Source organism: Nicotiana attenuata, chromosome 7, assembly GCF_001879085.1.
Source record: "Nicotiana attenuata strain UT chromosome 7, NIATTr2, whole genome shotgun sequence".
Taxonomy (NCBI): Eukaryota; Viridiplantae; Streptophyta; class Magnoliopsida; order Solanales; family Solanaceae; genus Nicotiana; species Nicotiana attenuata.
Window position 1 is genome coordinate 70,324,783 of NC_031995.1, and position 27,705 is coordinate 70,352,487.

At 37.2% G+C, this 27,705-nt stretch overlaps 1 protein-coding gene across 1 annotated transcript in view; it reads left to right on the plus strand.

Annotated features, from left to right (window-relative positions):
- LOC109229279 overlaps positions 1 to 27,503 on the plus strand; it is a 28,202-nt gene extending 699 nt beyond the window's left edge. The window contains exons 2-13 of the mRNA XM_019394666.1: positions 390 to 561; positions 661 to 878; positions 1,634 to 1,694; positions 4,889 to 4,961; positions 11,374 to 11,451; positions 12,077 to 12,234; positions 13,584 to 13,752; positions 18,684 to 19,146; positions 19,264 to 19,668; positions 20,966 to 21,169; positions 26,568 to 26,701; positions 27,005 to 27,503. Coding sequence (XP_019250211.1) covers positions 390 to 561; positions 661 to 878; positions 1,634 to 1,694; positions 4,889 to 4,961; positions 11,374 to 11,451; positions 12,077 to 12,234; positions 13,584 to 13,752; positions 18,684 to 19,146; positions 19,264 to 19,668; positions 20,966 to 21,169; positions 26,568 to 26,701; positions 27,005 to 27,176 — 2,307 coding nt within the window. The 3' untranslated portion in view covers positions 27,177 to 27,503. The remainder of the gene's footprint in view (positions 1 to 389; positions 562 to 660; positions 879 to 1,633; positions 1,695 to 4,888; positions 4,962 to 11,373; positions 11,452 to 12,076; positions 12,235 to 13,583; positions 13,753 to 18,683; positions 19,147 to 19,263; positions 19,669 to 20,965; positions 21,170 to 26,567; positions 26,702 to 27,004) is intronic.

Sequence of the window (27,705 nt, forward strand, 5' to 3'; positions counted from 1 at the left end):
CCCCTTGATAGTTTCAAGACAGACGAGCTCGCACTGGCATATGATCATGTTTTACTTGGTTTCCCTTTTCTTCTGCTTTTTCCAATTAGTCCGTGTGTCTTCACCCCATGTCTGATTTCTTTTTAAGCTTGATTGTCATCCTTGTCTAGGAATTAAGCCCCCCTTTTTTATAGTATGTCCTCTAACCGTGAACTCTTCTGCAAGTAAATTAGGTGTCTGATGTTTGTACGAGCTGCTTGTGTATTAACTGTTTTATGCCAACTGTATTTCATGAAAAGCCAACATTGCTGAATCATACAAATTTTAGTGACATAAGAAAATGAATTTGGACACCCTAAATGATTCGGTAAACCATGGGTTTGTACTCATCTGATATCGTGCAATGACAGATGCATGCTCTTAGAAGGGAGTTGAGTGAAGGTCTTCGGCCTCTACATGAAACATTTTTGGCATTGGTTCGTTTGTTTGGTGCCAAGGGTCTTGCTACGAGAGGCTTAGAAATTCTTGCAGCAATGGAGAAACTGAAATATGACATTCGCCAAGCTTGGCTGGTTCTTGTTGGTATGGTGAAAACAAGCTCCTAGCTTGATTTGTTGCTTTAATCTGATTTATATTCTCATTCTTTTGTTGAGTTTTAAGTTTGTCTTTTCCTTGGAGCAGAGGAGCTTGTACGGAGTAATCATCTAGAAGATGCCAACAAAGTGTTTCTCAAGGGTGCTGAGGGTGGACTCAGAGCAACTGATGAGATCTATGATCTCCTAATAGAACAAGATTGTAAAGTAGGAGATCACTCAAATGCCTTAACTATTGCCTATGAAATGGAGGCTGCTGGCAGAATGGCCACTACCTTCCATTTCAATTGTCTTTTGAGCGTACAGGTACTTCAGTATATCTATGATTTTTGTCGGATAAGAAGCTTAAATTTCAATACACTGAAAAAAGAAAATCCTATTAGAGATGTTATTGAGGAGAATTTTCATTAATTGCAAAAAAGGCGGAAGCATCTCTAAGGTGTAACTTTTTTATTTCTCTTTTATGATGATAAAATCTTATAGCAACACATTCTGTACTGTTGCCATCTTTATATAAATTTAAGTTGCAAAGCATATTCTGAGGTTAGTCAAGCTTGAAGCTTAAAGAAGAGTATGGATTCTGGAGATTGATGGTCATATATAATTGCTTTAGATTCTGTCATTACCAGAAAAATATATTATAGTGCACATATTCATGTCATCGCAGCCATATCAAAATGTAGTTTTGCTGGCATTCTCATGGCTGGTGAAACTTCAACTGAATGGGCTCTTCAAAAAGTTGCAGATGTCTAGTATATGTGGAAATCTCTAGGTTTATACATTTGAGTTAAGCAAGTTAATCGGGGGTGATTTGCATAAGTTAGCTGACAATTTTGTATGACCTAAGTGCTCCTTCTTGTTTCAAGATTAGTGGAGCTTCTTTCTATTGTGTTGTTTCTATTTAGACGATCTTTAAATTTTTCATCGTTTTTACAAACTATTGAAAGAATTTTAAAACAAAAAGAGGCAAACCAGTCACATAGGAAATCTTTGATTAATTTTAGTTACAGCAACAGTGGACTTGTTAAATTAATAGGTTTCTCTAATTCTTTTCTTGCAAGGCTACCTGTGGGATACCTGAAATTGCTTTTGCGACATTTGAGAACATGGAATACGGTGAAGGTCTGTAGCTTCTTTCCCTTGTCAAGCTTGTAGTTGACCCACTTTGATTCCACCATTTGTGCTTGAGCTAAATCCTCTCCGTGTTTGCTTGAGTTGTGATGTTGGGAAGAAAGTATGGCTTATTTGTCATATTTAGGATCAAGAAGTGCATAAATGTTCTTAGCATGCATCTGACATTTTGCAACCTTAACTCATGCAAAGATTTTCATTCTAGGTGACTAAAAGGGGGTCATTTTGAATTGGAGATTGAGTAATAGTACTTTTGTTCTTTCTGAACGGAGTATATAGCGATGGACCGGTGGATTGGATAGTTTTGGGTTGTAAACAAGAATCATGTACATTGACTAGGGAAGAGGTCCCTTTATGTATAGAAGATTGGGTGTCGTTCGTAGAAAATCATATGTTTTTGTAAGGTTTTCTGTTTTTGGTATACTTCTTGTATACGGGCCTTTTTTGTCCTTCATTAATAAATTTTTACGTTATCAAAAGAAAACATTGGTTAGGGAAGAGCCTTCTAGTTGTTAAAAGTGGATATTTTGACTACTGAACTCCGTGACTTCTCTCTTGTTGGCTATACTAAGGTTTCATTTGGTAGTGCAGTATAGTTCGGAAAAGTATTTTTTGACTAGTGCTTCCATAGAAGTACTTTTTAAAGTTTAAAATTAAGCACTTCATTCAATACTTGGGATGGTTATTTAATAAAGTACTTCCATTGTCTCATATTCGACATATAATCAAATAAAAATTCCACTCTTTGGACTTGGCGGCGGACAACTGTCTTGCTGCCTATAATTTTAAGATTAAAAGTGACTTGGAAAGGTGCATTTTGACAAAAAAATCTACAAACTAGAAGTGCTATTAAACAATTGCAAAGCACAATAAAAATGCATTTTATGCTAAAACACTTATTAACTTGAGAATAAATGCGATAAGTAGTGTTGACGTTTTATAGGTTAAATGAGATACAATATCAAGTTTTCTGCCATATGGATGAAGCATAGTCTAAATGATGCCAGATGAAGTTAGAGTACCAAAGGCATTTATTAAGACTTTCACCACCACAAGCATGATAAATTTTTGTAGTAGTATTGTTCTGGTTCTTAAGATCTTGATAACTGAAGAATGGTAGGAAAGCTGAATTAAAAAAGAAAAAGGTCGGGAAAGCTGATATGAAAAATATAGTGCTTCACCTAAAAGAAGCTATTTTCATTCACTCATCTTGGATACTCGGTAGACAAAACATCCTTGCAGTTTAATTCCTTTGTTTATTGATGGATACCTGGTCAAAGTACTTCCGTTTAATTTCAAGAAACATCACATAATGAAGTAAGTTATCAAATTGTTGCAGTAGCTACTTGCTCTTACTTTTCCATCCTGGGTTATTGAATTTGATGTGATGTGATGAATGACAATGTTGCATCCCGACAGTGAAACAAAATGATATCAATCAATCAACTACCCCTCGATCCCAATTTAATTAGAGTCAACTATATGAATTCTATATATCTATTTCGCTCTATTGAGGTTTATTTCTCTCAATGCTAAATAAGACAAATTAGGGGTTCTCTAAATTTCAAACGATCACACTTATAACCACATGGATAACTAGTTTAAGATTGTACGTCTTTCAATATTGTTTTCTTATATGTGATTTTAGGTCTACCTTGTTCCTTTTTAACATCTTATGGACCAGCACTGTTAGTCCTTTTCAGACTACTTTCTCTCATTTTTTTTTTCTATATCAGCTACTCGTTCGCTCTGTCGGATTTGATCTCAATCTTTTATGATTGCACATCTTTTTAACATCTGTAATTCTGTGACATTCATCTTATGTATATGGTGGACCTTCGAGGTCCAAGATTCCCTCTCATATAGCATTTAGCGGTCTCAAAGGGTCAACATACACTCCCATATAACATTTGCAGGTCTAACCGTCGTTCTATAGAACCTGTTTAGGCATTTTTATATCACATAACTTCATTAGCATCCCTCAAATTCATCCATCCTATATTAATTTTATGTGTTACACATTCCATTCTCCTACAAGTCTGATCTTGAATATCTGAACTGTCTTCATGTTGGCACCACAATCCCGTCTACTCTTACTTTACTTTCATACTTTCTATGGGGTTGAACTTACATTGCCTATATTTGGTCTTGCTTTTGCTTATCCTAAAACCATTATGTACCTCTCCATAGTTTCACTTTTTGGACGACTCCGTCACTAATTTCATCAATAACATAATATTATTTGCAAGTAGCATGCCCCGTGAAAGCTTGTCATCTTTATTATTGGTTAGCTCATCTTTAAATAGGTATCCTCTGCATGTCTTCCTCTATAGTGTTGTGATTATGCATGCTAGCTTTGAGCCGAGGGTCTATTGGAAACAATGTCTCTACCTGCACAAGGTAGGGGTAAGGCTGCGCTACTCATACTCACTACCCTCCCCGATCCCACTTGATTATACTAGGTATGTGTTGTTGTTATCTTTAAATAGGTATCCAAGGCTGATGCTCAGTGTAACTCACGGTTTTTTTAACGGAAAAAATCCTCTATATCTCTAACTGTTTTCACTCTTGTGATCACTCCTCAGAGTTATATGAAAACAAAATGATTAGTTTGGGTGTAATCCATATCTTTTCAGCAGATTACCCTATTCTCGATCACATGAAATATATCTCTTAACTCCCATTAGAACATGAAACCCACTCAAACCTTTAATTTCCTGATCAAACTGAGCAATCAAAGTGGACAAAGGGAGCAAAACAACATGTGATTTAGTTAGCGGAACTCTAATTCGTATGCGGTGGTGGATTGATTCATGTTACAAAATACTTCTTTTGTTTTTAAGCTCATTTTGATCCTTCTTTTTTTGGAGCCGAATTGTTACAATTCTCACATGACGTATACCTTACTCTAAATTATTTTCTAAATTCTTAATATGCTCCGTTTATTTGTCATGCATCTTCTTTTGAAGCACTTAAATCCAGATACTGTTTTAAAATTTCAAATGCTTTTCTTGTTCATTAAAAACTAGAAGTCAACGTTGCTATTGCATCAGGTTTGTTATGCTGGAAAAATTTCTTTGTTGGTTTTGTTGTCTTCTTGGTAGTATTATTACTCATGGAGTGATAACTGATAATAACCAATATTTTATTAAATGAATAAGCTGATCATTAACTTTGTTTGGCAGATCATATGAAACCTGATACCGAGACGTATAATTGGGTTATCCAAGCATATACAAGGGCTGAGTCCTATGATAGGTGAGTTCTGAAACATATGTAATTTTATCTTCCCAAACATGCTATCAAAGTTAGCTGAAACCTGAAGTGATTCGAGCTGTCGAATTAAGTATATACAGACCTCCTGATGATCTGGGTTTATGTTTCTATAGCTAAAGAGCTTGATTGATTTTTCAACTTCTGCCCACACTTGCTCATAAACATGTCGTTAACAGACATATAGCAGTTACCGTTTGTTTGAGTGCCTTGGAATCTGCCGATAACTGTCAGCTAAATTAACTATGATCTTGGAGTTATGGTTAGGGGTGTTAAATGAATCTGCCAATAACTGTCAGCTAAACTGACTATAATCTTGGAGTTATAATTAGGAGTCTCAAATGAATGGGTGGGATCAAGATTGGACAGGTTAAACAGAAGGAAATGGAATACTTTAACCCATTGGAAGTTTGTTCGTAGCAGTGTAAGTTGGGTCAAATCAATGTTATGTAGTGGGTAATAACCCAACTTGTCCAACTCAAGGCCACTTTCAAACAATTTCTTGTTGCAGCTGGGACGAAATTTTCCTCTGTCCACTTATTTCGTTTTTTATTTTAGTTTTTTAGTTAGAGAGTTGAGTAACTTATCGAGTCCTATTGGCTAAACCTTAGAATAGCGGGTTGAGAATCATGTTTTTGGTTATATTCTTTTTCCAATGTTAGCCCAAAATTTTAATGGCTCAATTCGTGCTCAACCCATTATGATCTGTCCTTTATTTATCAATCACCAACCTGTCAAACTTCAGACGGGTTACATAAATTGTGATCTAATGACACTCTTAGTCGTAGTTTGGAACTCTATTGCTCCCTTTGTTTTATTTTATGTGTCTTAATTTGATTGGACATGCAGTTTAAGAATGCAAAGAAGACTTTTGAATCTTGTGTTCTTAAACTAAATGTGTACATGCAGTTTAGGAATGCAAAGAAGACTTTTGAATCTTGTGTTCTTAAACAAAATGTGTATAGCATGCCAAAAATACCCTTTGAATCTTGTGGTCTCAAACATTGCCATGTCATTCCTATAAGGGAGTGTCATTAAGGATATTATTGGAATGTTGGAATTGTGAGAAAGCACGGGAGAAAATATATTATTGATGTATATACATATGTTACAATGAGCCCTATATATATACACACATAACATGTCCTACTCCTAACATATATTGGATTAGGGTTATTTATTTACTCCTATTTACATGACTATTCTAACACTCCCCCTCAAGCTGGTGCATATAAATCATATGTACCAAGCTTGTTACATATGTAGTTAATACGAGGACCAGTGAGGGACTTGGTGAAAATATCTGCAAGCTGATCATTCGACTTCACAAACTTTGTAGCAATATCTCCCGAGAGTATCTTTTCTCTAACAAAGTGACAGTCAATCTCAATGTGTTTAGTTCTCTCATGGAACACTGGATTTGACGCAATATGAAGAGCAGCTTGATTATCACACACAAGTCCCATCTGACTAATCTCACCAAATTTCAACTCCTTGAGCAACTGTTTGATCCAAATTAGCTCACATGTCGCCATAGCCATTGCTCGATATTCTGCTTCTGCACTAGACCGAGCAACCACATTCTGTTTCTTGCTCTTCCAGGACACCAAATTTCCTCCTACCAAGACACAATATCCAGACGTAGAACGTCTATCAGAAGGTGATCCTGCCCAATCAGCATCTGAGTATCCAACGATCTGCTCATGGCCTCGACCCTCAAACAATAAACCTTTGCCTGGAGCTGATTTTATATACCGAAGAATGCGAACAACTGCATCCCAATGACTATCACACGGAGAATCCATAAACTGACTCACAACACTCACAGAAAAGGAAATGTCAGGTCTTGTCACTGTAAGGTAATTTAATTTACCAACCAACCGTCTATATCTTGCAGGATCGCTAAGAGGTTCCCCCTGTCCTGGCATAAGTTTAGAATTCGGATCCATCGGAGTGTCAACCGGTCTACAACCTGTCATTCCTGTCTCTTCAAGAATATCTAAGGCATACTTTCGTTGTGAGATCACAACACCTGAGCTAGACTGAGCGACCTCAATACCCAGAAAATACTTTAGTTTGCCCAGATCCTTAGTCTGAAAGTGTTGCAAGAGATGTTGCTTCAATTTAGTAATACCATCCTGGTCATTGCCGGTAATAACAATGTCGTCAACATAGACCACCAGATAAATACAGAGACTCGAGGCAGAATGCCGATAGAATACAGAGTGATCAGCTTCACTCTGAATCATGCCAAATTCTCGAATAACTGTGCTGAACTTACCAAACCAGGCTCGAGGAGACTGCTTTAGACCATAAAGTGACCGACGCAAGCGACATACAAGGCCACGAGACTCCCCCTGAGCAACAAACCCAGGTGGTTGCTCCATATAAACTTCATCCTCAAGGTCACCGTGTAAAAAAGCATTCTTAATGTCCAGCTGATAGAGGGGCCAATGGCGAACAGCAGCCATGGATAGAAAAAGGCGGACTGATGCTATCTTAGCCACAGGAGAGAAGGTATCACTGTAATCGAGCCCAAATATCTGAGTATATCCTTTGGCAACAAGACGAGCCTTAAGACGATCAACCTTACCATCCGGACCAACCTTGACTGCATACACCCAACGACAACCAACAGTAGATTTACCTGAAGGAAGAGGGACGAGCTCCCAAGTACCACTCGTATGTAAAGCAGACATCTCGTCAATCATAGCCTGTCGCCATCCTGGATGAGACAATGCTTCACCTGTAGACTTAGGGATGGAAACAGAGGACAAAGAAGATAGAAAAGCATAATAGGGTGATGACAAACGATGATAACTCAAACCGACATAATGGGGATTAGGATTAAGGGTGGCCCGTATACCTTTCCGAAGTGCAATCGGTTGATTAAGAGGAGACAAGTCCGCAGTATTAGCAGGGTCAGGTGCAGGACGTGAATCAGCTGGACCTGATGCTGGGCGCGGACGACGATGATATGTCAAAAGTGGTGTTCCTGTGGCAGGGAGTCTAGGAGGAGCCACACTAGACTCCTCAACGGTTGGAATGGATAAGACTTCTATAGCGGAAGGTGAAGGAGGAGCTATAGGAGACTCGGGTAAGACTTCTGTGGCGGAAGGTGAAGGAGGAGCTATAGTAGACTCCTTAAAGGTCGGTATAGGTAAGACCTCAGATATATCAAGGGGGTCAGAAAGGTCAGAAGAGGTAAAGAAAGGTTTAGACTCAAAAAATGTGACGTCAGAGGACATAAAGTACCTACGAAGATCAAGTGAGTAACAACGATATCCCTTCTGAACACGAGAATAACCAAGGAAGACACACTTGAGAGCACGAGGAGCTAACTTATCTTTCCCAGGGGCTAGGTTATGAACGAAACAAGTGCTCCCAAAAACACGAGGGGGAACAGAGTATACGGGTGATTGGGGAAACAATACTGCATACGGTATCTGATTCTGGATGGGAGAGGAAGGCATCCGATTAACTAAATAACAAGCTGTGAGAACTGCATCGCCCCAAAAACGCAGCGGAACATGAGATTCAATGAGAAGTGTGCGAGCAGTCTCAATGATGTGCCTATTCTTTCTCTCTGCAACCCCATTTTGCTGAGGGGTATAAGGACAAGAGGTCTGATGAATAATTCCTTGAGAAGTCATAAACTGCTGAAATTGAGAGGATAAATATTCTAAGGCATTATCACTGCGAAAAGTGCGAATGGAAACACCAAATTGATTTTTAATTTCAGCACAAAAATTCTGGAATATAGAAAACAACTCAGAACGATCTTTCATTAAGAAAATCCAAGTACATCTTGAATGATCATCAATAAAACTAACAAAATAACGAAATCCCAAGGTTGAACTGACTCTACTAGGACCCCATATATCAGAGTGAACTAAAGAAAAAATAGACTCTGCGTGACTCTCAATACTACGAGGATAGGAGGCTCGGGTATGTTTCCCGAGCTGACATGACTCACACTCTAATGTGGATAAACTAGACAAACCAGGCACCATCTTCTGAAGCTTGGATAAGCTTGGATGTCCTAAACGTCTGTGAATTAGGTCCGGAGGATCTGTAACTAGACATGCCTTGGAGGATTTTAGGGAGTTAAGGTAGTAAAGCCCTTCTGATTCAAGTCCTGTTCCAATCGTCTGCCCTGTACTGCGGTCCTGCATAATAAAAGAATCATCAATAAAATATATACCACAATGGAGGGCACGAGTCAAACGACTAACAGATGCAAGATTAAAAGGACAGCCAGGGACATAGAGAACGGAATCTAGAGTGACAGAGGGTAGGGGATTCGCTTGTCCAACTCCTTTTGCTTTGGTTTGAGACCCATTGGCTAAAGTAACAGTGGGAAGAGACTGTGAATACGCAATATTTGACAAAAGTGATTTATTACCAGAGATATGATCAGAAGCGGCTGAGTCCACAACCCATTGTCCAGGAGGACTAGACTGGGAAACACAAGCAAAAGAATTACCAGCAACAGAAGTATTAGTCTGAGCAACAGAAGCTACTTGTGGAGATGTCTGCTTACTTGCTCGATACTGAAGGAACTCATTATACTCCCCTTCAGATAAAGAAAATCCCTGGTTACCTGTAGTCTCAGTCTGAGCAACATAAGCATTTTTGGTTGGGCGGCCATGTAAAGAATAGCATACATCACGAGTGTGTCCAAGTTTATGACAATAGGAGCACTTGGGTCTAGATCTTCCAAAACGACCTCCTCCTCGTCTATTCTCCATAGTATGAGATGCCCGATTGTCCACTGATTGGGATACGAGGACAGATGAGTCAAGTGTCTGTGATGAGCTCACTGGGTGACTAGGTGCTGCAGCAAGGCGAAGTAATCGAGAGAATAATTCATCAACTGAGGGGACGGTTGGACTAGCCAAAATCTGGTCACGTACTGAATCAAGGTCATTAGGGAGTCCAGCGAGTGTAAGAACTAGAAACATCTTCTGTCGTTGCTCTTGTTGTTTTTCAATACTAGCAGAAACTGGCATCAACGTCTCAAATTCTTCCATGACTGCCTGAACTTGTCCCAAGTAAGTAGACATATCTAATTCCTGTTTCTTCAAGCTTGTCATTCGCGATATTACATCATAGAAACGAGATATGTCATTAGTGTATAGATTACGAGCCTTTTCCCAAACTAAATAACATGTCTGGAATGGACGGAACAAGGGCATCAACTTGGAATCAATAGATCGCCACAGGATACTACATAACTGAGCATCGACCTTCTCCCACTGTGTTTTGGCCTTTTCATCACCTTCGCTAGCCTTTTTTGTTAAATGATCTTGAACTCCTTGACCTTTACACCACAACTCGACAGATGAAGCCCAATCTAAGTAGTTTGAACCTCCCATTAAAGGTTCTGAGGTAATCATAACACCGGAACTGCCAGAACTCGGGTTTCTAGACCCGAAAGCATCGACTCCCAAAGACATGGTTGGATTATCACTAAATAACAAAAAAGAATCAACTGAAAATTCTCTGAGACAGATGAAGAAAACACTGTGTTTGCCGGAAAAGTACTGTAGCTGCCGGAAAAATCAGTGTAGTCGCCGGAAAAACTCAAAGTGGTCGGAATTAAAAAATAAAAATATGGACAGGCTCGGAATTGCAGGGCGATCCAACTGTCCTGAAGAAGCGAAGCCGAAAAATGGCCGGAAGAGGCCTCACGCGCCGGCGCGTGGGACAGACGCGCCGCCGGCGGCAGAGTTCCGACAGGCGCGTGACGGCGCGTGGAGGGCTATTTTCCGGTGATTTTTTCTGGGGTTTGGTCGGATCTCTCTTGGGAACCTTGTGGTGGTGTTGGATTTTGCACAACACTGTTAATTAGTGACTTTGACGCAATAAGTCACTTAGGTCACCGGAAAATTGCACGGTGACTGAGTTCTTTCTTCCCGGAAGTCGCTGGAATGATGCACAGCGATATGTTTCTCACTAAAGCTCTGATACCATGTGAGAAAGCACGGGAGAAAATATATTATTGATGTATATACATATGTTACAATGAGCCCTATATATATACACACATAACATGTCCTACTCCTAACATATATTGGATTAGGGTTATTTATTTACTCCTATTTACATGACTATTCTAACAGGAATAAAGAACTTACTAAATATAGAAATGTGGCATTCTTTTGAAACAAACTATGAAGGAAAGTTAAAGACATTAATTGAAATGGAGGATAACATGTCTCTTAAATTTGTGACTTTATCTGTGCATTGGCGTCAGGAGTCCACTATTGATTGAAGTGTTGTGCATCTTTCTGATAAGTCTTTCATGTGAATTATGGTTGAGAAATATAAAAATTTATTATCTTTTTTGTACTAATCATACAATCTTTACCGAAGCTTTTTGTCCGACTGTTAGAGTGCAGGATGTTGCTGAGCTACTGGGGATGATGGTTGAGGACCATAAACGCGTGCAACCTAACGTGAGAACCTATGCGTACGGAACTTTCTTTTTATTCTATCTTCAATGAGTTTTCTATAGCATGGACATTTCTCTGTTTTTAGAAAGTAAAATTTAGATTATTCACCCCGAAATGTCTCAATTTCCCTGCTGCGGCAAGGCTATGGTATGAGCCAATACGACTGGGTCACATTTCTTGAATCCTTTTTTCTCCAGCTTGTCCCTCTTTCATGACAAGCCCAAAGTTTGATCCTGGGGAATCAGTTTACTGATAACTTGATGCAGCTTTTCCAATTAAGAAAATATACTTTCTTCTTGGAAACTCTCTTTAATTGGGTGGAAATTTATACTCTGAGCCTTCTTGTCAACAAAGTTTTATTCCTAAGGATTGAGTCTGGAGAAATTGAAAATAAATAGCATGAGCCTTTTAAGTAATGAGTAGTACTTTGTTCTTTCTGTGTACTCTGTTTAGTTGTTTCTAGAGTTCACAGCCAACCTTTTTGGTTAGCCAACTGCAGGGGTGGAAGCAAGGACGAGGCATTGTATTAATTAGTACATCACTACATTGTTATGCACCTATACACAGTCTTGTGTAAAAGTTGTGTTTTTTTTTCTCTCCAAAAAATGATTCATGTGATGACTCTTCATGTACCTTTTTCAGTTTGTTGGTTGAATGCTTTACCAAGTATTGTGTGGTACGTGAAGCTATCAGACATTTCCGTGGTCTAAAGAACTTTGAAGGTGGAACACAAGTGCTTTATAATGATGGGAAGTACGGGGACCCACTTTCATTGTATCTTCGTGCTCTATGTAGGGAAGGTATGCATATATAAATACCAAGGACATTTTGAACTTGCTATTTTTAGGATACAGTGGCTCTTGCCTGCCCCAAAAAGAGAACAGCTCTCTCTGGTACTTCTTTGATTGATTAGTTATTCGCTCATGTCACCTATCACATGGCTTTGTTTCGAAGGATGGAGGTTATGGCCTATAATGCAATGAAAATATATTGATCCTTCTATATTGGAAACTGAATGACTAGCTAATGTATAATATTGTGGGACAAAACCATTAGAATCAAAAGAACAGTGATAGAGCTAAATGGAAGAGACCCATTTTTACTCATTAGACAGTAGAGATAACGAAAATCAGGTAGAATTAAGTTTCCCAAAGGAAAGAAAAACATGTTACGAATATGCATTTCTGATTTTCTTTTGGGTGGGGTTTGGGGGGGGGGGGGGTCGAGGGGCGATTTCGTTCAAAAGCAGCTCCGGTATCCACCACTGTTGTTTCACAATCGAAGCAGAACTGGAAAATTGATACAGAAACGAGAAAACAAGAAAGAAAGATATATGTTTACCGATAATAGCTTTGTGATGTATATTGATTTCTTATATGTAAGTTTAGTCCTTTCTTTTATGAGATGATTTGAGTTTATGCGAATTCTGAAAGTGAAGTTATGCTTTATGTGAATTCTGAAAGTGAAGTTAATATCTTATATTGAGGAAAAAGGTGTTATATATATATAACAACAACAACATACCCAGTATAATCCCACATGTGGGGTCTAGGGAGGGTAATGTGTACGCAGACCTTACCCCTACCCGAGGAGGTAGAGAAGCTGTTTCCGGTAGACCCTCGGCTCAAAAAGTTTGGAAAGGAAGAGAAGGGAGAAGAAGAAGAAGAAATAGGGGGAAGAAAGAAACAAGAAGGAGACATATATGTTTGTGTATATATATATATATATTGTTCTAGAGTGGTGCTGGTTTTAACGGTGCTTTAGTGGTGGTCGGTTAACAAGAAAGATGATGAAGAATGGAGGGGCACATTTGGGGTGAAATATAGGCAGATAAGGTTTAACAAAGAGTTTCACTATACTTTGAGTTGGAAAAGGTGTTGGAATAACCTCTACCACTCTCAATTGTGAAGATAACACACGCATGGTGCTAGGTCAGACCCGGGTGTGCCCAAGAGACACCTCCGCCAAGTAGAGGTGTCTAAATGGTCACTTGGAATTTTAAGGTGTCTACCTGGCAGTTGGTACCATGTTTTAGGGGCTATCTATGAGTTTCGCCCGCCCTCATTTAATTGTCAAATAAGATATTATGCTTGTAATTTCTTTGAGGAGTCTTTTTAAGAGTATTAAAAAAAGTGATGTTTTACTCCAGGGAGGATTGTTGAGTTGTTAGAAGCACTTGAAGCTATGGCTAAAGATAACCAGCCAATCCCACCAAGAGCAATGATCATGAGCAGAAAATATCGTACATTAGTAAGCTCATGGATTGAACCTTTGCAGGAAGAAGCTGAACTTGGATATGAGATTGATTACATAGCCAGGTAAGCATTTTTATTCATGTGGTAGATCATATATTGTTGCATACTTAATGATTTTGACACTATTTGCTCGCTTTCCTAATTGGTATTTGGGTAAAAATGTTATGATGGAGGTATCAACTAATTATACGCCTAATTCTCTTATCTCTATCTTTGCTTGCTCAACTGGGCAGTTATTAACTCACAATCAGGAAAAAAAGTAGTTGTTGTAGCACCCTGGTGTCTATGTATGTGCTCTGTTGACACCTAACACTTTAAATTCATTATTAGGCTTTTCCCACCTTTATGACTCTTAGCCTGCATTCAGCTTGCTCTGTATGTTTGGTTATTTTATCTACTGATTGAGCTAATATTGATGATGCAATATCGAAGTGCGATGCTGAGATAATTAAGCCACTCTGTTGTATGATGATTTATGCTGAAGCGAGAGTATTATCCCTTTGGAATTTGCTGGTACTAAAGATGCGCATGATGCCAATATTAACATGCGGATAAATTTTTTTAATAATTGAGAGAACTAACCTCTTTTATCCATTTTAGTGCAAACTAGTCTCTGGGCACGCGCGTTGCGCGTGTACCCATATTAATGTATATAAACTTTTAAAAACTAAATAAATACTATTAAAATATTTTTGGAGTTATAAAAGAAATATTAAAGGAAAAAATTACAGTTCTAGAACCAATAAAGTTGATCCATGATCCAACATGTGTTATACATTATTTATTCTTAGTACATGGATCATCGTGTTGACAAATTTCTTTCATCTCTCATGCTATTTTAATCTCCATGTATATATTGGCTCGAAAAAGTTGACAAAATTGAAGGTGTTTGTTCTTTATACATATTTGGCAAACAAAAAGATAAAAGAAAAAAATACACATACACATATAAATATAATGTATGTGTCACTTAAAATAAACTTTTTGCCAGAATTAAGCGAAGGAAAAAAAGTTCGCAAGTTATGAATTAAATAGGGAAAATTACCGCAGAGAGAAATCGTATATTAATATATATTGGACTTGTATATTTAATTAGATGTAACAAATTTACTTTCATAAGATGACATGAAAAATGATGACTGAATTTTAAAGTTCCTTCTTCATGGTATGTGTTTTACCTAAACTTTAAACTAATATGACAATCCAACTATACATAGATTTAACATGAGAATTAAGATGATCAATTACCTTTCTTTTCGTTGAACAAAACTATCCCAGCTTGTTGATGGAGGAAAAAGTAGGTTGACAATGAGAGTATTGAGTATTGACTATCGTTTGGCAATTGATATATATCAGGAGGAATGGGTAGAAATTGACATCCCTATGAAGAAAATAGGAATCAGAAGGCTGAAAAAAAAATCTGCTTTAAAAGAGTAAGCACTTCATTTTTCATATAAAAAAGATGAAAGAAGCATGCACGTGGCTCTTTGTAACTGCATAATGATGAGATTAATTGTTATAGTAGCCTTTTCACTTGCTCCTAATTTCAGATTATTTGAACTTAGACTTGTAATTTATCAAAGTGCCTTTACATTTATTTGTTAAATATTTACTTCTTTGTACAAAAATATTATACAAACAGTATTTTATTAAAGGGTAAAAATGTACTTCAGCTTTTAATGGGTATTTTAGTAATTTAAGTTTGATGTTTGGTGTTCCCACTTATATATTTTCACCCACAGACAATGCTATGAGAAACTTTTCATTAGGTAATTTCTTAGCACCAATGCTGCCAATAAAGCTCCTAGAGAGAGCCAAAAAAGAAGTGGTAGAAATTTACCTTAAGCATTTTCGCGAGCAATTAGAAGTTTAATGTCAAGAAGGAATTACACAAGTTTTGTCAGAAGTGAAGGATTGTAGAAGAGATTTTATGATATGAAGTTTGCTGCGCCCGAAAAATCCAAGAACTAACCGTTCACTATATATGCATGAAAACGCAATGGTTGGGACAATATTTTCTTTTACTAATCTAAAGCATTTGAAGATACACAACGCTTCAAGAACAATTTCCTCCTCCTTTCTATTTAAATACTATTAATTAATATATTATTAGAATAATTAATTTACATAAGTAGGGACTTTTAAAGGGGTAAAAAAGTAATTTAACTTTTAACTTTAGGGGTGGATGCTTTTAATATAGACTAGTTTTTAGACATGTGCTTTGCATGTGTATTCCATCAAGTTTATATAATATATGTTGAAAAATAGTTCAAATTCACGTATATATTTTCTAAAAACATTTGATTGAAATGTAAAGCAAAATTTAAGAGCCCGTTCGGACATAAGAATTTTTTTACTTTTTTTTTAAATCAATGTTTGGCCATAAAATTTCCAATTTTCACTTGAAGGTGAATTTTGGAATTTTTCAAAAAATTGAAAAACTCCAAAAAACTGTTTTTCAAAATTTTCACTCAGATCACTCAAAAAAATTCAAAAACTATCCAAAATTATATTCATGTCCAAACACAACTCTAATTTTCAAATATTATTTTCACTTGGAAAAAAAATTCATTTTTTTTTCAAATTTTACAATTCTTATGTCCAAACGCCCACTAAGATATGCGAAAAGTTAGCATTGATAGTATCATGATATAAAACTTGTACTCTCTACAAACTCTATCTCAATTTTATAATTTCGAACAATGACATTATCAATTAAAATTTCTTTTTCTCAAGGTTATTTGCTCTTTCCTAAATATGCAAGCATTATTTTTCTTTTCTATTTTGATGTACATATCATATAGTATAGAAACTTCAGCATCATGATTATAATGTAATATTTTGATTTTTAATTATTAAAAACAACTAAGATAGTACAAATTCCATGACTACAGTAAAACGAATATATTATTTAGAGCCAGTTTAAAATGAAAATGGATCTACAAATATATTCAAAACAAAAATGAATCTACAAATATTTGACACATGTGTGCAAATGGTAAAATAACGATTAGATTATTTCATATTCCATTAATACTCTATACAATAATAGAAGTTGAATTTATAGTATTCTACGAGAGTGTTAAATGAAGGTGATTTAAGAAAGAGTTCAACTTACATATTACAATGGTGAAATTGCTATCTAAAATATATTTAAGCCCATGGAAATGCTCCCAAAGAAAATTTGGAAGGTCACACCTTTTTTAGCAGCTTTAACACTTTGAAGCCCTTATAAGGCACAGTTTTCAGCCCTTTGTGATTTTCTCCTAAACAGTTTGGAATTTCCCTGTCACTTAAAAATACCAATATAACGAAGAAGTCAAAATCTGACAATCATTCAAACAAAATCTTCAATTTTTCTCCTAAAATAAGAATAATGAAGTTAGAATGGTAGTAAGTACTACTTACAAAATTGTACGTAATATTGTATATTTTGCAAAATTTTAAGTTTTTATTTTTTCATACATAGAATAGATGATAAAATATGAGTTGTACCATAATTTCCAAAGTCAATATTGCTACAAAAATAGCTTTGAACACTTAAAACCCAAAAGCCTACTGAGAGTTAACCACAAACATTATTATATATACATATAAAGACGCTAAACTTTAAATAGAGAACACTTTTTTAGCTACAAATTTGAAAGAGTACTTCCAAAAAGTCAATATAACATGTCTGCATTTCAGTAATTAATTTATGTAAGGAAAATGAATCTAATGACAGACGGTAACCTCTACTTCAATACCATCAACTTAACATTTTAGGAGGAAAGAGTGATTGTACTGTTGTGACTTGTGACTATGCGCCTGTGGCTTCTTAATCCCAAGCTTGTTGGTCGAGTTCGTTGCTGCATATGCCATCTTTTCTAAGAGTGGGAAGAAAAAGTTAAGAGCAATATTTCAACGAGAGACAAATGCCATTACTTCTCAACATCTCTTCCCAAGGCAATCACCAAAGCCTCTCTTTTGTAACTGAAACTTTTTATAAAATTTTACGTAAATATGGAGAAAGACAATTAAGTTGTAGAATTGTAACTTAAACTTTATGCAAGAAGAATTAAATGAAAGAAAGTGTAACAAGGATATAGTAAAACATGTGATAAAATATACAGATAAATAAGCACTCCAAACCGTTTACTACAGAGAAAAGCTCTCAGAATTCCAGAGCTTGAATAAGACATCTATATCCAGATTTTTCATATATAGACATTTAATTTATAGATTACACTGATCCATTATTGAGAGTTTGCCAAATAAATTAGGCTACTAATTATTCTCGACAACTCTTCAAATTCTTTAGATGGTCTGTAGCAACTTTTATCTTCTCAACGTCCACTTCAAATTAAAAGAGCATTAATTGAAAATATGAGAGGAGATTAAAAGATAAAAATAACTTGAAATGTCTATTTACATTTTTATACAAAAAACTTCTTGAAATAATGCTAGTTCCAAGGGCAAAATAGTCGTTCAAACTTTTGATGGCTATTTCGGTATTTCACCTTTTACTTTGGGGCTTCAGACTTATAATATGGTATGATATGATGATATGATATAGATATAGATATAGATATAGATATAGATAGATATAGATATAGATTAGACTCGCATAATATCCGGGTTGGTGGAATAGTCAAGGGAAGATTAATGGCCTCAAGTCTCATTCATAATTTTTTTCCTCCAGGTGCTCATAACTCTATGACATCTATTCTTTTCTGTTTTTAGTTGATAAGCTTCTTTTCACAGTTCCTTATATAAAAAAAAAAAGCTTCTTTTCACAGTTTTGAGCTATCTGCCAGAAAGTCGTCATGGTAATTGCACTGATAATAGACTGCCTTGCCCTAATTTCGTGTTTGATGATAGGCAGTTTTTTCTAATTGTTTCTTTGTTTGTTTATTCATTAGTGTTTTCCTAGGTTTATTGCGGTGATGTTCTACTTCAATTTCCAGCTTATAATTTCCACTATAAGTTGTGATTTAGTTGGCCATAGCATTCAGGTATGTTGCTGAAGGTGGACTTACAGGTGGACGCAAACGATGGGTCCCAAGAAGGGGAAAAACTCCTTTAGATCCTGATGCCGAAGGATTTATATATTCAAATCCTAGGGAAACCTCTTTTAAACAAAGATGTCTCGAAGAGTGGAGGTTGCACCACAGGAAGCTTTTGAAAACCTTACACAATGAAGGACCTTCAATTCTGGGAAAGATTTCTGAGTCTGATTACATACGTCTTGTGGAGAGACTGAGGAAAATCATCAAAGGACCTGAACAGAATGCCTTGAAACCAAAAGCTGCTAGTAAAATGATTGTATCTGAATTAAAGGAAGAACTAGAAGCACAAGGTCTACCAACAGATGGAACCAGAAATGTGCTCTACCAACGAGTGCAGAAAGCGAGGAGAATAAATCGTTCTAGAGGCAGGCCACTTTGGGTTCCTCCAGTTGAGGAGGAAGAAGAAGAGGTAAATGTTATTCAACTTGTGAACTGTAACTAGTTGCATAAAGATACCTTGCAAATTCTTGTCGTTCCTCACATCAGATATCTCTAAAAGCTATATCATATTGTATTAATTTTCCAGGTTGATGAAGAGCTGGATGAGTTGATCTCACGTATAAAGTTGCATGAAGGAAATACAGAATTCTGGAAACGTCGCTTTCTTGGGGAGGGCTTAAATGAAAATCATGGCCAGCAGTCGGAAATAATAGACTTAGAACCTACTGATGTGGTAGATGATACTGATGATGTTGTCGATGATATTTCAAAAGAGGCTGAAGATGATGAGGCAGAAGACGATGAGGCACAAGATGAGGAGGAAGAAGTGGAGCAAACTGAAAGCCAACCGGAAGTAGGTGACAGGAAGGACAAGGAAGTTGAAGCTGCAAAACCTCTTCAAATGATTGGTGTTCAATTGCTAAAAGATTCTGATCAAACAGCTAGCTCTTCAAGAAAATCCAGGAGAAGGCTTTCTCGAGTAGCTGCAGTGGTATGAATTTTAATGTGTTTATCAATTGCTAATGATTCCTTGTAGCATGTCCATAGAAAGAAAGGTCTTAAGGTACAAGTAAATCATTTGGTTGTGATCTGCTCTCTCCATCCCATATGGACTCAAACTGAATATCAACCATCCTTCCTGTATCTTGCCATAATATTTTAGTAAAACATTTGGAATGAAATGGGCCTGAAGAGCGGGACTGGATTCAGAGGATTTATCTAGCCGACCCAAACTAGCTTGGGATTGAGATATTGTTGGTTGATTGATTTAGTTGACGTATGCTATCTCAATCCCAGTGGACTCTTTTTCCTATTTTCATATGAATATTGACGTTGCTATTGGTTCTTCCCTTAAATTCCAATTCAGGACAAGGAAAGTTTAAAATGTCACTGAATTTCTGATGAGACTCATGTTACTCTGAATTTGCAATCTTTTCCTTTTTTCCCTAATAGCTAAAAGGTGAGTTTGGTGGCTTCTTGTTTCTCATATATATTGTAGCTATATGCTTCATCAATAATTTGTTTTATAGCTATCACTCAAAAATAGAAAAAAAAATTTTGATGAGGAGGGTATATCATCTTGTTACTACTTCCATAGCTGTTAAGGGATTGACAAATATATCATGTTTTCCTCTTTCCTCTCCAAGTTCTGACTTTGCCTTTATGGTATTTCTGCATGTTTCACCTTCATAGTTCGTACTTCAATCACATCTCCAGTTCACCATTTTACGAAACTTATACTTAATGCTTTATCTAGAACACACAGATGGTCTGCTTTAGGGGAGTAAAACTTGTTTGAATCTGTTAACAGGAATAAGTCAATGCATGTGCAGTATTAAGAAGCTTGGTTGCTTACACGATTATTTCTATGCTTCACATTTCGTATTCTATAATATTATGTACTAAATCATAGGTTTATCAAGTGTTTTTCAGTAGTTGTAAACTTTAACATTTGTAACTGAATTGTAGGAAACGACCAATCAGATCAGTAGGAATTAGAACACTTAAACCTGTTGACAATATTGTCCACTTACTTATCTTCTACCCTTTCTGTTGCATTAGTACATCTATATTAGTTTCACCGGCAAGTGTTTAGCATACATGCATAAGTGAAAATAGTCATCCAGGTCACAACCCTAGTTCTTCCTACAAATGGAGTAGGCTTTTCAAAGTAGAATTGATCCTTAAATTTACAAATTTCCACTTACTTCTGGAAACTGCTTAGATTTATAAAATTGCGGTCCAAGAGCACGGATTATTGATTGATATGTCATTTCATATTTGCACAGGATGATGACGATGATGACTGGTTTCCACTGGACATTCAAGAAGCATTTGTGGAGATGAGGAAACGGAACGTATTTGACGTATCAGATATGTATACAATCACTGATGCTTGGGGTTGGACATGGGAAAAAGAAATCAAGAATAAAGCTCCTCAAAGATGGTCACAGGAGTGGGAAGTTGAATTGGGGATCAAAGTGATGACAAAAGTATGTCGTGACATCCTTCTTTATCTCCTCACCATTATCTGAATGTTACATGCAGTCTTTCCTCAATCTACAAGTTATCGGTTGCTCAATAGTAGGCTTGTAGGTTGAATTTCTATGTAAGAATATGCCATTACAGATTTTGGAGGGTCGGTGAAACTATGTATATATATTTCTTTTTTTGTAACCGTGGTGTCCCGGCTACTTCCGCACACCTCGACTACTTCCACGGGATACCTGCTAGCTTTGCCTCTGCTGAGATTTGAACTTGAGACCTCATGGTTCTCACCCCACTTCATTGACTGCTAGGCCACAACCTTGGTTGCCTGTGAAACTATGTATATTGTTAGACGAGTATAGCTTAACTTTCCCTTGCTTTTCTAGAGACTTAGTAATCAATAGCTCTTTGCTCGGTGATTCTTCGTAACTCTACGCTAATTGGTAATATTGCATTTCTCTCTCTCTCTATATATATATGTAGAATCTCTCGGGGCGGTAAATATGGATTAGAATTTGGTATGACCAGTTACCAACTTCTTGATGACTGGCTCTCATCCTTGGTGTAAGGAGGAGAAGAAATGAATCCGGCAGTGAAAGATTTGGTTGAATAAGGTTTCATTTTTTCCAAACATTTTTCCTTAATAATCCAACATTAGGCTATTATGGAGGAATCGCCAGCTGCTGTTGTGAACTTAGTGAGTGACTTGGTGGAACACATATTTGAAAATTTGGAAAATTATGTGTGGGACCCATTTTGAGCAAGGCCAGATGCTCACTGCGTGAAAGTGCATTGTGAGAGAATTAATTATAAATACAGTAGAAGGCATAGTGTGTCGGGGGAGAAAAGTTGTCAAGTGTTATTTCTGTTTTCTCATCTTTGAGATCTTCTATACTTCCCATCCCTAATTCTATATCAGTCTATTTCTCACCTCTTTATTCTTAGATCTTCAGTAACAATGTTCTTACGTTCATTAGCCTTTGCTTTGTAATTTCAATTATTGTAGAATTAATACAATCAGTTGTTTGGTATATTATCTGGGTTGTTACATTGGTGCTTTCATCCATCGGATTCCCATGGAGGTACTGGATCGATTCAGCGGCAGCGGCAACCCAGAGAGCTGGCTTTTTCGGGCTGAGCGATACTTCACTTACCTTGGCTTCGCCGAGAAGGATTGGTTACCTCTTCCTTCCCTTTACCTTGGTGGTGAAGCTCTTCATTGGTTCAATCGGTTGTTTCAAAACAATCAATTTTTCGGTTGGAAACATTTCAAGGCAAAATTTGCTCAGCATTTTCAACAACCCACCACACATCCGGTAGGGAGTCTAGCTTATTCCTCAAAGGTTCGTTTTAATAATGTCAATCATATCCCTATAGTGTCACGATCAGCTCTAGTGTCTCCTTTTCCTCGTCCAAGCCTTCTTCCGAATTCATCAGCATTTGAATCGGCCTATGGAAATGTAAACTCGAAGGCGGACCACATATTCGATAAATTGCCAGTGCAGTTTGAAACTATAGATTCCTTGACATTGATCACTAGCAGTAATACTGAGACTGAAAATCCTGAAGATATAGAAGCACCTCAAATTGGGAATGCAAAAGCAGTAGAAGTAGTGGATTTCGTACAGGAACCTTTTGTCACTATTGATGATCAGGTGTTCGACGAAATTTCACACGCCGCGGTGAGCTCAAGCATTCACGATCTTAATGCTATTGTCCATGAGGGAGACAACTTTGTTACTACAGTATCCAAGGTGTACGATGATAACTTATGCGCAAATGCAAGCTTCCAAACCAAGGTACATAGTGAGGTGTTTGATGATACAACCGGATCGAATACTAGGGAGGAAGAAAAATCACGAGATACTACTGTTGCTCAGTTGTTTGACAAATCTCGTCAAAGGGATACATCAGATCTTCTGGTTTTAACTAGCCGAGGAATTGTGTTGTCGAATGCGAGTGTGAGATTTGCTGTAATAGAATTTCCTTTTGTCGGTACACTATGGTTTGGCACAACTCCATGTTTGCGTAATTCTCTTGAAGATATTGGTGGGGTTAATCAAAATCAGGTGTCACTTTACCTTGACTTTGACTCACACAGATGCAGTTGGGTTGATACTGTGCAGGAACGCGATCTTCCTTTGTTGTCTAAATCGAGAATGCATTGCTATGGAGGAGCAAATACAAGGAGTGCTCCAGGCAATTGCTGAAAGTTACTCTACGCATTCACCAAATATTCGGGTCCATAAAAATGTTAGACTCTTGTTTGTGCTGTTTGGTTCCCAGCATGACGAACCTGATCTACCCTGCCATTGTACATCACTTCCATCTGAGATGAAACTTGCTTTAGAGGATATAAAATCTGAAGAGGTGTTTGATGAAATGTTAAATAGTTGCTGCCCAACAGCATTTGCGAAGGTGCAATCAGATGCCCCAGTTAAAATGATCGATGAAGATGCTACATGTCCTGAAACTATCGAAGTCCAATTGTTTACCGAAAGTCCCAAAGAGATATGCTAGTGAGGGAGCCTGAGACTATCGAGGACCTCTATCTTGATAATTTGTTCAAGGCAAATGAGGACAGTATTTCAGCTAGTTACATGCCTTTGGATGAAATGCTATCTGATGTTGAGCATGGGGAATCTACTAGGGGTTTCAATGATCACTATATTTTGAATCGATTTCCATTTGATCCTGGTGCTAATTTCTTATGTGCCACCATAACGTTAACTGCAGTAAATTTTTGTGTATGGGATCCAGAACTTAGCTCGAGTTCAAGGCTCTAACAGGTTGTACAGAGCAGGAGGAGGCACATACATTGTTTGAAGGAATTAGAAACAGAAGAAGCTGCTTATTTGCAAAGTTGTATGATTGGGAGCATGTGGGTGGAGTCGAAACGGGTGTTGAATGCAATTGTATTTTTCAAAATTCTTGTACATCATTCAAGCTACTGGGTGAGTCTATAGCACATTCCTTTCTGTATCCCTTTGATGGTGCTCCAACTCACCTTAAGAAACAATCCATAATTCCTCAGTTGAGGTATTTTAGGAGTGGAATAATGTGGTGTCACTGTGAGGTTTCTTATCTAATCGGTGGGAAGCATTGGATACTAATGGAGCTCATTCATTATGAAGAAGACATCACTCGCTACAGCCACACATACCAGATTGTAATGATGTTTTCCTGCTGTTTTGGAATTCCTAATTCTAATGTTCTAAAGTTGCATCAACCTAGTAAGGTCTTGGCTCTGTTTGCTGATAAAGAAGGCTGGAAGAGCAAAGCGCCAACAAATTTATTAAAGCTTGATAAAGGACTGCATTGTCTCAACTTAATGGAAGAGTCTATGTTCAAACATGACAATGCTTATTATGTGCTCATTGTAGATATGCTTGGTCGATCAAGTCAATTAGTTCATCCTGGAAAGTATATATATGAAGCTGCAGACTTCATGGATATGGACTTGCTGGATGTTGGGCTTAATATGAATCCATCTAGATGGCTTGCCAAGGTGGGGTTTCAAACCGTTATATATTTTTTGCACTGTTATTCATCTTCCATGGAAGATTTGGTTTTTTATCTCAAGTTTGCAAATCTTCCCTTTGATCCTAGTATACATGATATCTCTATAACCTATGCCATCAACCTGAATATATTTACAAATAGTAGTATTTTTCTACTTATGATCCAATAATTACACTATGGGGTTATTGGGTTTATAGTGAGGGGAAGTCATCATCATGTGTTGTTTTTGTTCTTGTAAATTGTAAGGACGCAGGACTAGTTGGGCAGGTTGTTGCGAGCCACCACTTCGACCTTTACCCCTATGATCCAGGAATCCAATACACCTATGGTCCTGTATGTAGGAAGGGGGATGTTTCCAATGCTCTGTTTGGTGGTAGTTGTCCATATTATTCTGTTAAGTTGCTACCTCAACACAAATTACTAAGTGCAGCTGCTGTAGATGTTGTTGAGGCCGCTGCAGATGCTGGTTGGGTGGCATCAGATCATCGTGACATAAACAAAAGGGTGCATCATTCCTCCAATCATTTTATCCCTAGTGTCAAATGGCGAGATCTATTTTCCATGGTTATAATCTCAGCGAGGAAGCTAAAATTTCGTGAAATGCCTTACCCATTGTTAACACTAGGGATGGGCCTTGTTCACATTGAGATTAGACTAACTTGTGTTGCCCTTTCCTGTGCATTTATTTGCACTGCTGCTGGAGTAATGAGCCACTGGATTAAGCTTATTGCTGATGCGCCTTTAGGTACCTTAAGGTATGACATAAGGTATAAGGTTGATGATCCCTTTGATTGGATGCAGTTGATTTCACTTCGAGACGACAACCTTGGTACTAATTCACCTATATCTAGATTGCTTTCATTGATGTCAGATGGTGAATTCTGTTACTATAGTGTTACGCCTCATACCAGATGCGAAGATATGGCTTTGTATTGCTTGGTTGCTGTTGACTGTGTCAAACTGATATTGCTGCAATTTCGGCTTTACTCGAACCTTGCGGACAAGGTTCTTTTTGAGGCGGGAGGTATTGTTGTGAACTTAGTGAGTGACTTGGTGGAACACATATTTGAAAATTTGGAAAATTATGTGTGGGACCCATTTTGAGCAAGGCCAGATGCTTACTGCGTGAAAGTGCATTGTGAGAGAATTAATTATAAATACAGTAGAAGGCATAGTGCGTTGGGGGAGAAAAGTTGTCAAGTGTTATCTCTGTTTTCTCATCTTTGAGATCTTCTATACTTCCCATCCCTAATTCTATATCAGTCTATTTCTCACCTCTTTATTCTTAGATCTTCAGTAACAGTGTTCTTACGTTCATTAGCCTTTGCTTTGTAATTTCAATTATTGTAGAATTAATACAATCAGTTGTTTGGTATATTATCTGGGTTGTTGCAGCTGCTAAGAATGCTAAAAACTCATCTTTATGTTCTTTGTTTGCTGTATCATTTTCTACCTGCTGCTGCATGTAATGAAGTCACCCGTGACTCCAAGCCTTCGTAAAATCATAACTGGATCTTAATGTTGTTACAACTTTCTTGGTTCTTCCTTCTGGAGTTCTTGATTCTTCTTTCTAGCATTCTCATGTAACACTTCAGGAGTTACAAATTTACAGTTATGATTTTCTAGATTTCTTACTTTAACATATTAAGTCTATCTGGATTCTGGAATGAAGATTCTCAATAAATCAATAAAATTCTAATGAATGAAGCTTAGGGTTTTGATGAGTTTGTTTTCTCATGTTAGTGTTCGATTTTGATAGTGAATTATGGCATTCTAGCAGAACTGGCGCTAAGCGTTTTCTATCCTGGTAGCTAGTGAATTTGGCTTCATGTATGGATGCATCTGTTTTCTACTTGTGAACTAAAAGTATTTCTATCTCAGGTAATAGAATTGGGCGGGACACCAACAATTGGGGATTGCGCTGTGATATTGCGGGCTGCAGTACGAGCTCCTATGCCTTCTGCTTTCTTGAATATTTTGCAGACAACACATAGTCTTGGTTATGTATTTGGAAGGTAAGTTTGGTTCTACACAATATAAATCCTTGTTTATGAAAGATCTTTTTCTTGCTACTTGCCACCAAACAAATAAACGATATAGCATCAGCAAAAAGAAGGTTTACACAACATTGGCTAAACAAGTAGAGTTGTCTTTAGATATTCAAGCTGAGATTGTGTTTACTCTATGTTGGTTCACTTCCAGTAACTCTTTCTGTTTTGCTGTGTTTTTCCAGTATTTATCTTGTAGTTATCATGGTCTTATCTAGAAATTTAGCATATAGATTAAATTGATTGTTGATATTTACCCATTCATTGCAGCCCTTTGTATGATGAAATTATCACATTATGCCTTGATCTTGGGGAGCTTGATGCTGCAATTGCCATAGTGGCAGATTTAGAGACTAGCGGAATCAAGGTCCCGGATGAAACTCTTGATAGAGTAATTTCTGCCAGGCAGAGTAGTGATGCTCCTGTTAACGGTTCGCAATAGAATCTGCATAGTTCTATTTTACTTGTAGGTTAATAGGATTTAGAATAGCATAACATAAATGTTGTAGCATATAGAATCCAAAACAAACAAGCGAAGAATGGAGAGTTGTAAGCAGAAAAAGATCTGTTTTGTATACTTGAGTGTTGCTTCCAACCCCTGTCGTTGGTGTTTTGACAATCAGCAGGTTTACCTGGAGGTGTAAAAAGTTGGAAGTTCACATCTTGGTACTTGAGTTGAAGTTGTTAATATGTACACAATTTTTCGAACGTTTTCAGCATAATTGAAAATTTCGGGTGGCTATCCAGTAGTTGGAGAGAAATTGATTTACTGGCTCATTGTAAATACTGTGTTTTATTCTTTAGTCCCATAAGATGCATGTTTTAAAAAAATGAGGTTATACAGCTTGTTTCAAAAGATGGACGAAATTTCTTTCCCCGAGACGAGCGCACGGAAGAGGGAAAGTAAAGCGTCATGCATGAAGTTGAAAGATGGATTTTTGTAAGAAATGGGGCACGAACGGTAGACAATT